General features: G+C 38.2%; 1 protein-coding gene across 1 annotated transcript in view; it reads left to right on the top strand.

Moving 5' to 3' along the window:
• Positions 1 to 12259, top strand: part of C14H8orf34 (chromosome 14 C8orf34 homolog) — a 337954-nt gene extending 325695 nt beyond the window's left edge. Inside the window, exon 13 of the mRNA XM_052651574.1 lies at positions 12177 to 12259. Coding sequence (XP_052507534.1) covers positions 12177 to 12259 — 83 coding nt within the window. The remainder of the gene's footprint in view (positions 1 to 12176) is intronic.
• Positions 12260 to 12756: the final 497 nt, after the last annotated feature.

Raw genomic sequence — 12756 nt, forward strand, 5'->3', positions numbered from 1 at the left:
AATAAATGTGGAGTAAGATTGAGAGTCGGGTCCCCTAGTCAGTAGGTTCAACATCTACAAAGGCACACGTCTTTAAACAGCCTCAGTCAAGCCAGCCAGCACCCTCTGACTACATTTTGGCTTTTTAAAAATGAATTGTTGTTGTTTAGTCACCAAGCAGTGTCCAACTCTTTGCAACCCCATGAATGTAGCCTGCCAGGCTCCTTTGTCCATGGGATTTCCCAGACAAGAATGCTGAAGTGGGTTGCCATTTCCTTCTCCAGGGGATCTTCCTGACATGAACAACCAAATCGAAAATCAGCAAACAAATGAAAAGCCAAACCAAAGAAACGAATCAACAGAGATGCCCAAAATAAAGAAATAAGAGCCAGGTGAAGTGGGAACTAATATAGTAGTGACCCACTGAGACCTCAGATTTGGATTTAGGTCTGAGGTCTCACTGTACATAAAAACAGCAGATTTGACCCTGGGTCTGCTTAAGGCCACGAGGCTGGCAGGATGATCCTGTATAAAGTCTGTTACCTGGAAAAGCAGCCTCAGGTGTGGAAAGGGAAACAAAAAGCTGGACTTTCCAGCTGTCGAAAGCAGCAAGGTAGTTTACTATTTGTTCTAGGGTTTGGATGAAAAATATAAATATATTCATCAGAAATCAGATTCTCAGATTTGTACCTTGACTGTTCGGTTCCAACTTAAACTACCTATATTGTTAGGAACCCAAAATTGTAATAAACATTGGGCATTCTCATTAAGTGTATTTTGAATTAACAGAAGTTAGTGTTAAAGGTTGCAGTTGGCAACCTCATTGAAAATATATCAAAACTAATTTTGATAGTAGTATTATATAATTTAAAAGTATGTTATGTTTCAATATTCTTTCCTTCTGTGTATGTTTTTGTGTTAATGCTAATTAAAAAATTTCAACATGCATATTTATCTCTTACAAAAGCATGACCCAAAATCGACGTTATATTTTTATTCTTAATTCTTTAGTTTAGAATAATTTAGAATTCCAGAAACATTGCCAAAATAATACAGAAAATTTATATATTACCTTTACAGTTTACCTTAGGTCAACATGTCATAAAATGTTGGTAAATTTACAAAACTAATAAACCAATACTACGATTAACTGACCACTAGACTTTATTTACTCATCATGTTTCCCTAATTGCTGCTGGTCTTTAACAGTTTCTCAGTATTTCCTTATTTTCCATGACCTTGAACCTTTTGAGGAATACAGGTCAAGAATTTTGTAGAATGCTGCTTAATTCGGATTTGTCGAATAGTTTTCTCATGATTAGACTGTGGTTATGTATTTTGGGAGAAAAGACCAAGAAGGTGAAACACCCTCATCATTTAATATTAGAGAGTATGTGCAATTGACATGATGATACCCTACAGCACCAGGCCATGGTACTGTTTGCTGGCTTCTCCCTTGTAAAGTGACTTTTGATCCACCTTCTTATACAATTCTTTGGAAGCAAGCCACTAATTCTTGCTCCAGTTATATGTATTTGGTATACTTGCTGGTGTCCTATAGAGTCTCTGAGTAACTGTTCATTTTTCTTGTGTGCATGTGTGTGTGTGTTCTTCAGACTGGATTTCAGTTGACCTATCCTTTTATAATTTGTATCTCTTTGATGCTAATCTCCACTGTGTAAGAGTTTATTCTCATATTTGAATTATTTGACATGATTTCCTTTAGAGCCCTGAATATATTTCTAGTAGTTGATTAAAAGTCCTTGTCTGGAAATTCCATCATCTCGGCTTCCTCAGGGAGTTTCTGTTGACTGCATTTTTTTCCCACTTATGGGCCATGCTTTCACATTTATTGTCATATGTGATATTGTGACTTCTTATTTGCTAACTTTCCTAAGTTAATTTTGTAAAGCCTATGTAGTTTGTTGTATACAGCCACTGAAATCTTCACCCAGTAACTTAGTTGTCAGCTAGTGTTTGGACTTCCCAGGTAACACAGTGGTAAAGAATCTCCCTGCCCATGCAGGAGATGCAAGAGACGTACACTCAATCCTTGAAAGATTCCCCCGAGAGGGAAATGGCAGCCCACTCCAGTATTCTTGCCTGGAGAATCTCATGGTCAGGGGAACCTGCAGGCTGCAGTCCATGGAGTCACAAAGATCTGGACACGACTGAGCACAGTGCTCATGTGATTTGCACAATGATTGGACAAAGTATTGATGTATGCCATGAACATTCCAGAAGTTTACAGCGTGGCTTAAATAGAGCCTCTAAGCCAACCAGAGGTGAGATCCTTACAGATCTTTCCTGAATAGATGCATAGCACTGAACATCTGCGTGGCCTTCTAGAGCTACACAGCTATGTCGAGTTTTTGAAAACTTCCTGTGGACATGTCGTTTACTGTATTTTCTTTTTAATTTTTTGGTAAGTCTCTTGTTTGCCTCAGGCAGCTTCCATATAAAACTATTACCCCTGATTGTTTTTGACAAATGTTATACAGACAGAGTATCTCACTGAGTGATGTTAAAAAAAAAAAAAAATACCAGTGAGGCATTTCCATATAGGTCAAATAGTGACAAATCTCTAGATATTTGGGAACTCTAAATCTATTTTGTCCCCTCTAGTAGACCATAGGCTCCTTGTTTCATAGTTACCATTGTTGTGAGGATACTGATTTGCAAGGCTCCCACAGAACCAGAGAGAAGGATATTAATATTGGGTAAGTTAAAACCCTGCATAGTTATTATTCCTATTGAGATTCAACTGATTTTCTTTAATGAATGTTCTATGGATTATTGTAAGCCTTTCTCTAATTTCCAGAGTTTTAAAAAAGTTGATTTTAGTGATTTTTCCCTGTGTTACATTCTCATTGTATATTTAGACAAGCAGATTTTTTTGAGCTGTCTATACTCTCATTTGGGGCTTTCCTGGTGGCTCAGACTGTAAAGAATCTACCTGCAATCTGGGAGACCTGGATTTGATCCCTGGGTTGGGAAGATCCCCTGGAGCAGAGCATGGCAACCCACTCCAGTATTCTTGCCTGGAGAATCCTATGGACAGAGGAGCCTGGCAGGAAATAGTCCATGAGGTCCAAAAGAGTCGGACATGATTAAACGACTAAGCACAGCACAGCACATACTCTCATTCTAAAAGTATTTCTCCTCTCCTATTTTTCTTGATTTTACAGCCTGGTTTTCTCTCTGCCCCCAGAGTATGATATCTTCGTAATGGGTTATAGAATCAGACAGTATCTGCTTCTTTAAATCCAATCTCATGAAAAACTATTAAAAACAAGTGTTTGGTAAAATAAGTTTTGAGAAATTTTCAGTTCAGTTCAGTTCAGTTCAGTTGCTCAGTCATGTCCAATTCTTTGTGACCCCATGGGATGCAGCCCGCCAGGCTTCCCTGTCCATCACCAACTCCCAGAGTTTGCTCAAACTCATGTCCATAGAGTCAGTGATGCCATCCAACCATCTCATCCTCTTTTGTCCTCTTCTCCTACCTTCAATCTTTCCCAGCATCAGGGTCTTTTCAAATGAGTCAGCACTTCACATCAGGTGGCCAAAGTACTGGAGCTTCAGCTACAGCATCAGTCCTTCCAATGAATATTCAGGACTGATTTCCTTTAGGATGGACTGGTTGGATCTGCTTGCAGTCCAAGGGACTCTCAAGAGTTTTTTCCAACACCACAGTTCAAAAGCATCAATTTTTTAGTGCTCAGCTTTGTTTATGGTCCGACTCTCACATGACTACTGGAAAAACCATAGCCTTGATTATACGGACCTTTGTCAGCAAAGTAATGTCTCTGCTTTTTATTGAAAAGTTCTAGATATCATTATATTTGAGAGGCTCTCAATTGTAAGACATCCCTTTTCAAGAGGAGCAAGGCAGCTCTACAATTCTAAGTAAACAGATCAAGTGTAACCAGCATCCTGGCTTAAAATAGGGGGAAATGTTGTTCATTGTTGACTTGAAATACTACAGAGTCACTTCTAAAATATTTAGTAAAGTCACCAGGTAGCCCCTGCTTGATTGTATTTATTCCAGTTTTTCTTTTTTTCATATTTACTGAAGTCCTTTTTACAGAATGCCCGTTAACTCCTATTTTCTAGAAAGCCTATAAATTGCAAAACGCCTATTAACTGCTCGAAGAACATGTATTCTGGGATTTTACGAAGTGCAAACCTAGTCTAATCCCCTCCACTTCAACTCTCTCAGCTTAGTGGAGAAGAAATTGATGCTCTAAGAGATTGTCATCTTGCCACATCATCCAGTTAATAACAGAAGCAGGAGCAGAACCAAGAGCTCCTCTTTGGGTCCAGTGATATTTACCTCCTTTTCTTCATCTTTCACTAGTACCTCCCTTCTCTCCCCCTTACCAAGGGGGTGACACAGTTTATGCTGTGACTCTTGAGAGCCAGAGTTTACTTAGGGCAGTAAGGAAGGCAGTGGGATTCTACTGTCCACCTAGGATGTGGCCCAACTTCTCACCTTAAACAAAAACCTTTGTTCTTCTTAACCTAACTTCTAGTCATTTCTTTCCAGGTAGTCTCCCAAAATTCATATGTGCACAATGCTTGAGGCAGCGGAGTTAGGGTAGCATGGCTGATTATCTTAACCAGTCTCAAGATAAGGACTAACACTCTGCCAAGTGAAGGGTAGAAGGGGCGGGTTGGGGAGCAATGGACTGTAGATAACTGAAAGACTCAAATGAGTTAACAGACAATTATGTTAAAGTGTCAGGGGTACATGATACTTGAAGTTTTCAGGATTTTGATAGTATGAGGGACATGGCATCAGAAATGCAAACTAGAATGCAACTATACACACCTCAGGAGACAAATGAGACAAGGCTAACAAGACACTGTTCAGTCGCTAAGTCACGTCTGACTCTTTGTGACCTCATGAACTGCAGCACACCAGGCTTCCTGGTCCTTCACTATCTCCCTGAGTTTGCTCAAACTCATGTCCATTGAGTCAGTGATGCCATCCAACCATCTCATCCTTTGTCACCCCCTTCTCCTCTTGCTTTCAATCTTTCTCAGCATTGGGGTCTTTTCTAATGAGCCAGCTCTTCACATCAGGTGGCCAAAGTATTGGAGTTTCAGCTTCAACATCAGTCCTTCCAATGAACACCCAGGACTGATCTCCTTTAGGATGGACTGGTTGTATCTCCTTGCTGTCCAAGGGGCTCTCAAGAGTCTTCTCCAACACCACAGTTCAAAAGCATCAATTGTTTGGCACTCAGCCTTCTTTATGGTCCAACCATAAAGGAAAACCCCAGCTTTGATTATACGAACATTTGTCAGCAAAGTGATGTGTCTGCTTTTTAATATACTGTCTCGGTTTGTCATAGCTATTCTTCCAAGGAGCAAGTTCTTTTAATTTTATGGCTGTAGTCACTGTCTGCATTGAATTTGGAGCCTAAGAAAATTAAATCTGACACTGTTTCTGCATTTTCCCCATCTATTTGCCAAGAAGTGATGGGACTGGATACCATGATCTTTGTTTTTAAATGTTGAATTTTAAGCCAGCTTTTTCACTCTCCTCTTTCACCTTTTTCCAAAGGCTCTTTAGTTCCTCTTCACTTTCTGCCATTAAAATGGTATTATCTGCATATCTGAAGTTGTTGATATTTCTCCAGGCAATCTTGATTCCAGCTTGAGCTTCATCCAGCCTGGCATTTTGCATAATGTACTCTGCATATACTAGATACTTTGTTTTCCTTTAAAAGTCATGTATTTGTAGAGAAAAGGCATGCACACACTAGAAACAACCCAGAATGAAGCAATAATATTAATCCAGTCGTAATAGCACAAGGATAATTAGGAAGACAAGATCTTAAATTTAAGAAAGACAAATACTTCTGGCAAACTATAGTAGGTTATTTTTGAAGACTAAAAAAATCTTGATAATTCTTTGTCTCACTTTTCATATTCAAATTCCTATGAGTGTACAGAAAATTCTAAAGCTTGTCCTAAAACATTTAGGGGATCTGAACTCATCCCAGGCAATAACTATTCTGAATTAAATATATCAACATTTGTATATTTGGTCTGTTATTATTACATAAATATTTATCACACCTACAAATATATCACCATATCTATGCTTTGTATCTGTTATCATAAATATTTGAGAATTAATATTTGACCAATAAATATAAAATTAAGTTAATAATTGCTGTTAATGATCTATTAGAGACAAAACATTCTCGTATTAAAGTGAAATTTTCATTATAAACTGATTGTATATAATTATTTTGGTGATAAATAAGTTTTTGCAATTTCTAGAAACCAAGGCTCTGGATTATTCATGTGGCATTCTTACTTGGAAATGTTTCCCACATCTGTGGTAAAATTCTGATATTATGAATGGTTCAATTGATTCCTAAGCTCCTAGAAAAATTTTAAAGGGTAACATTTAATAACATATAAAATTTAATCTCACCAAATAAACTACTATTAAGTATAAAGGAAAAATGTGTCAAGTTACTCAGCGATATATCAGGTTACATGCTTCAGACTACCTGCTTTGTTTATTAAAACTTGCTTGTCACATGCAATAGCTGTCAAAATTTCATAACTGGTATCAGAAAAGGCTGTATTTAAACAAGACAGCTCAGAAACAACGATTTGAAAGGAGCCTGGCTTAAGCCCACATTTTGACCTCAAAGGGTCTCCTGGAGAGGCAGAAGACAGGAGGCGACTGGGACCCCTCACCACCCGCCTCAAGGATATAGATGCTGGCTGGAAAAAGCCATGTGGGGAGCTTGTTCTAACGCGAGGACACTGGTGCTGGCAAGCCCCATTCTGAAGTCGTCCCTCCAGCGTATTGGCACTGGGGGCTTACCTATCCACCAGCAGGCCGGCACTAGCCGTGGGCCCCCTGGGCCAGGAGGTGCATTTACATTTAATGTCCTTCCTTGCCTTGTGGTCCCCAGGCTCATAAGTTGCAGAGAAGGGATTCACACTCAGCTGCATCTACAGTTGTCCAATTCTCAGATTTTAACTCTCAGAGACACATTACATAGGGATAAAGGAGACTGCTATCCTTCAAGTTTCTCTGCCAAATACTTTTTGCCTTTTCCTTACTAACCAGGAATGATTTATCTTTCCACTTGTGAAGCTATAGCTCACTTTTCCATTTTTCCTAATTATCATATGTCTTTTCAATTCAATATCTTGCCTTTAATATGCCTTAACACTGCAGAGGAGAGAACAATTTTTGACCTCTCCCTTGAGTGGGCTTATGGATGGTGCCTGCTGCTCAGTCACTTCAGTTGTGCCCAACTGTTTGCAACCTCAAGGACTGCCAGGCTCCTCTGTCCATGGGATTCTTCAGGCAAGAATACTAGAAAGGGTTGCCATGCCCTCCTCCAGGGGATCTGCCTGACCCAGGGATCAAACACACGTCTCTATGTCTAACCTGCATTGGAAAGTGGTTTCTTTACTACCAGCGCCACCTGGGAAGCCCCCTCATTGGTGGCACGATTGTCTTATGCAATGCTCTTACATATTATCACAGGCTGTGAGAGTTCATCTTGTATCTACTAATTAGAATACCTGCCACCATGCAGGGTTTCATCTCAACCAACCTTATTATTTCATTCATCTTTTTCCTGCTACTTAAGACTCAAGCACTTACTTCTGAAACTAAGTTTTCAAAAAAAATCCAAGAATGAAGTATTCCCTCCAGAAGATGCTATATTTTCATTGTTTCGGTTAGACTAAAAGTTTACTTGTGAGATCTCTTAGGAGGTAATGGAATATTTGTTATTAGGGTCTGGCAAGAAGTCGTAACCTGAAAATAGACACTGCAGCTTAAGAAGTTATTTGTAATAATAGACATAATATAGAAGGTATACAAATATAGAATAAGAGTACTAAGCGCAGAGTTTCAAAAATATGGCATAATAAATCTTTTTCACTGAAACAATTAGCATATATTCTAATAGATACATAATTTAATAATAAACTGGGAAAATTGTCATATAGCCTAACAAAACTACAAAATCTATTTGGGAGATATATTAAGAATTATAGTATTCAGTTTTTCCTTAAAGTCTATTATGAGTCACTGACATTTTAAAGCTCATATAGAAACACATGTTTCTCTACAAAAGGAGAAAATGGAAAAAGACTGACTTTTTTACATTTTTGTTGTTATGTGCTATGTAGTATCTCCTTTAATTCTTGTGACAACTTGGTGTGTAAATGATATTACTGATTTTATAAACTCTGATTTGTTAAAAACCTGTTTCCAAGGATGTACAATTAGTAAGTACAATTTACATTCTAACTTAATCCAAAGCCATATGTTCTACTCTGAAATGTCATTTCATTTCTAAAAGCTTAAAAAAGGAGGGAGGGAGAAGGCATATGTGTGTAGATAATATCAAGAAAGGAATTATTTAGCTGAGCACTGAAAGAGTTTGTATCATAAAGAAAGGAAGAGTTTGTATCATAAAGAAAACACTATAAAACATGAAAATAAGGGAAAGTGACATATAAAGAAACAAGCAGTAATATATTTGAGTAGGAAATCTGCTTTTAATATAAACTTCAACTTGAGATAGTTATATTTACACTGTGCTCCAAATTATTATCTACAGGCAAAGTCATCCAGAAAATTAAGGGAGGCATATATGATAAACATAAAAATTAAAATTTTGACAGTATAAAATAAATAACATTGAGTAATTATATTAAGCACAGTTTCAGTTCCATAGTATGCTATTAAAAATAGCACAACTGTTCAAAGCATGCTGCCAAATTTCTTCAAAATGACTTGTTTTGAAATGTTGACTAAATATTCCAAAACTGTATATCAATTTAGTATATTTAAACATTCTTCAGACCAAAAACAACTTTTCTCTATATTCATAAGGATAAATGCCATGACTTTCCCCTTCATGTTAGGACATAAAGGTTTTTCCATTTGTTAACTTTTAAAATAATTTTCTGAGTTGCTTCAGTTGTGTCCGACTTTGCAACCCCAATCAGAATCCTCTGTCCATGAGGTTCTCCTCTAGGGGATCTTCCAGACCCAGGGATCAAAATCAGTCTTTTATGTCTCCTATATGGCGGGTGGGTTCCTTACCACTTAGTGCCACCTGGGAAGCCCCTAGTTATGTAAGGCTTTATAATTTATAAGTTGCATCCACATACTTAATTCCAAAAATAGACCTATGAGGGAAATTTTGGTCTTACCATTCTTATTTTATGCTGTAAGTGTTCAACACATATTTATTTAATAAATATACATTCAGTATTTACTTGAAGTGAAGTGAAGTCACTCAGTCGTGTCCAACTCTTTGCGACCCCATGGACTGTAGCCTACCAGGCTCCTCTGCCCATGGGATTTTCCAGGCAATAGTCCTGGAGTGGATTGCCATTTCCTTCTCCAGGGGATCTTCCCAACCCAGAGATCAAACCCAGGTCTCCCGCATTGTAGACAGACGCTTTACCGTCTGAGCCACCAGGGAAGTCTATAAATGTTTACTGAATGAACTGAATGAATGAATGGATGGATGGCTGAATTTAGTTCAAATTGGTTAAGTGACTTGAAGACCACTTGAGCAGAGGCCAAGCCTCAGTCTGCTCTTCTGATTATTTAGCAGTCATAATGTCTAGAAACATAGACAGATGTGTATCATGAGTGGTTTATTAGTATACATAGCAAAACACGATACATTCAGTGACGTTTCCTGTGTTCAGTGTGTTGTTCGTCTGTAGTAATGATGGTTCCATTAGAACTGCAATGAACATGGCGCATTCACACAGAATATCCAGCCATCTCTATACGTGCATTTGTGATGCATTGCCTCAGCTGATTGTGTGGCTGGTTTTCACTGAATAAACCACTCAAGAAGAAAGAATTACAGGTTCTAATCTGTAAACAAACGTACTATCTTTATTAAGATGCTCTTTATCTAGACTTTATAGCTGCTCATGGCTTGTTCTTCCCCTCACCAAAGCTGCTTCGTTTCCTACGTCCCCACGAGTTTGGGGAATATTCTCCCCCGTACAGGCAGCCCTGATGCACAGAGCCCAGCAGTATTCAGCTGGACGCTTAAAGTCAGTGGCCGTGTGAGGATGTTATGCTGAAGTTCAGTTCAGAAACTTGAGATTAGCTACTTCTGCCTCTTAGTCCTGTTGTCCTTGGCCACTCTGCCTTGCCCCATGGCCCCTATCAAAATAAAATTTTCTCATGTGTTTGTATTCTTAACCACTGTTGACATATTTCCCAGATCTTTCCACTGTGGCCTATGGAACAGGAATTTGATTTGCAAACTGATCACTTTGGTGCTATTCAAAGAGCACTCTCCATGCCTTTATTGTCTTATTCAAAATGGTTCCTAGAAGACACTGCTTCCCTTTTAGCCTTCACCAGGAAAAGCTACTCCTTTCACTTTTGGAAGGGGTAAAGTCAGAATTTGAGCTCAAATCTGAGTACAAAACTTATGCTTTCTCTTTAGTTACTGAGTTTTCTGTTTTGCACTGACATGCCTCTATTCTAGCTGAAGCAGTATTTATAACATACCTCTGTAGAATTTTAAAAAGTGAGTTATATGAAAATCTATTATCAGATAACTTTGATAAAATATCAGGTTAAATAGTTCCCTTTATTATAGGACTTCGAAGAGCCTATAATATGCTTGTGTGTATTTTGAGCCTCCAAAAAAGCAGATGGTATGTTATGTTGAAAAGTCTTTGATCAAAGAACCATTTGTGGATTATCTATATTAACACCTTGCAGGACTAGCATTCCAAAATCTGCTTTGGAAAACTTGGGTTTAATCTATTTCCTTTCTCTTCAAGAAATATGAAGGCTTATCTCCCTTGCTGCCTTTATTTCATTTTCTTTGATCTTCTGTTTTTATTTCCCTGCTCTTTTAATTAAAATACTCATGTCCCCTTGTTCTACTAGGTTCTGCTCTTCTGTCTCAAGGATGCATTCAGAGGAATCATATTTAGCATATAATATTATGTGTGTAACATATTATATCACTTTTTGGACAAAGGTCCATATAGTCAAAGCTATGATTTTTCTAGTAGCCATGTACAGATGTGAGAATTAGACCATAAAGACAGCTGTGCGTGCATACTAAGCCACTTCAGTTGTGTCCAACTCTTTGCAACTCCATGGACGGTAGCCTTGCCAGGCTTCTCTGTCCATGGGATTCTCCAGGCAAGAATACTGGAGTGGGTTGCCATGCCCTTCTCCAGGGGATTTTCCCGGCCCAGGGATCAAACTGATATCTCAAGACAACTGAGCACCAAAGAATTGCTGCTTTTGAATTGTGGTGCTGGAGAAGACTCTTGAGAGTCCCTTGGATTGCAAGGAGGATCAAATCAGTCGATCCTAAAGGAAATCAACCCTGAATATTCATTGGAAAGACTGATGCTGTAACTGAAGTTCCAGTACTTTGACTACCTGATGCAAAGAGCCAACTCATTGGAAAAGATCTTGATGCTGGGAAAGATTCAAGGCAAAAGGAGAAGGAGACAGCTGAGGATGAGATGATTAGATAGCATCACTAACTCAAAGGACATGAATTTGAGCAAACTCAAGAAGACAGTAAAGGAGAGGGAAGCCTGGCATGCCGTAGTCCGTGGGGTCTCAAGAGATGACTTAGTGACTGAACAGCAACAACAACAAATATTATGTGCCAGGCATTGCAAATATAGTATATACATGTAAATACATACCACTTTATATAAATCTCATAATAATTTTGTGATGATTATGTTAAATTACAAATGTTATAGCATCATAATATGTGACATGTATATATCCAGACCTGAACATGCTGTGTTAGGGTAGTAGTCTGTAAAGCATGCCTTTGCTGCCAAACCCATGCTGGATATAAGAATTACAACTATGATTAGACGGGATCTTCTTCTTGCGATACACATATATATTCATAGCACTTATCTTGAGGGGCCTTTTGCCCTAGTTTTTATTTAAAATCAGAAAAAGTTTAAATTGAAAATGGCTTATGAAATGAGAACCAACACACTTAAATAGTTAAATTATGTATGATTGCCATCACTATATACTCTGAGTGTCGTGTTGATATTGATTTCAGTTAATTCTCATAAGAAATTGATCAAACCACAAGGGAACTGTGTTTCATTGACTTTTTTTTCCCCTGGTCCAGTACATTACCTCTTTTTTTTCCATTGTGCAGGTTCTGCTGATCTTCTTCTTTGTGTTCCTTGCTCTTCTTGTCCAGCTCTGGTCTACTCCGGTATGTTTGCTCAGGGCACTTAATGTCAATGTCTGGTAATGATGGGCACCACTTAAAATGGCTCAAATCTAGATTTTTAAAAAATGCATAGTCTTTATGACCTATAATGAAAAAAAGATTTTCCTCCTCCATGATGTTTTCTCTTTCTTTTTGTGACGTTCTGTGGATCTCAGGCTCCTCATTGAGTCTGTGTTCTCCTGTGTGGAGGAAGTGGGGTGAGGATGTTAAATCTCTTGTCCCTGGCAGGAAGATCACTTCTAGATATATGTGAGATGCAAACATTTACCCTCTTTGTGGTAACCCTAACCCTAAGATACTATGAAATGTATCTTAGAGACATAGAAATTGTCTCAAAACAATTTCATATCCTGGGACATGAGGTTACTCTATGAACTGGATGTATAGAGATGAAAAATTCTCAGTATCTCTCTCAGGGCTGTTACCAGGAGGAGTAAAGCATTGAATATGTCCGTAGCACTCATAAAATCATAAAATATCAAAATAAGAAAGAATCTGAGAA

The sequence above is a fragment of the Budorcas taxicolor genome, chromosome 14 (assembly GCF_023091745.1).
Source record: "Budorcas taxicolor isolate Tak-1 chromosome 14, Takin1.1, whole genome shotgun sequence".
Classification (NCBI taxonomy): Eukaryota; Metazoa; Chordata; class Mammalia; order Artiodactyla; family Bovidae; genus Budorcas; species Budorcas taxicolor.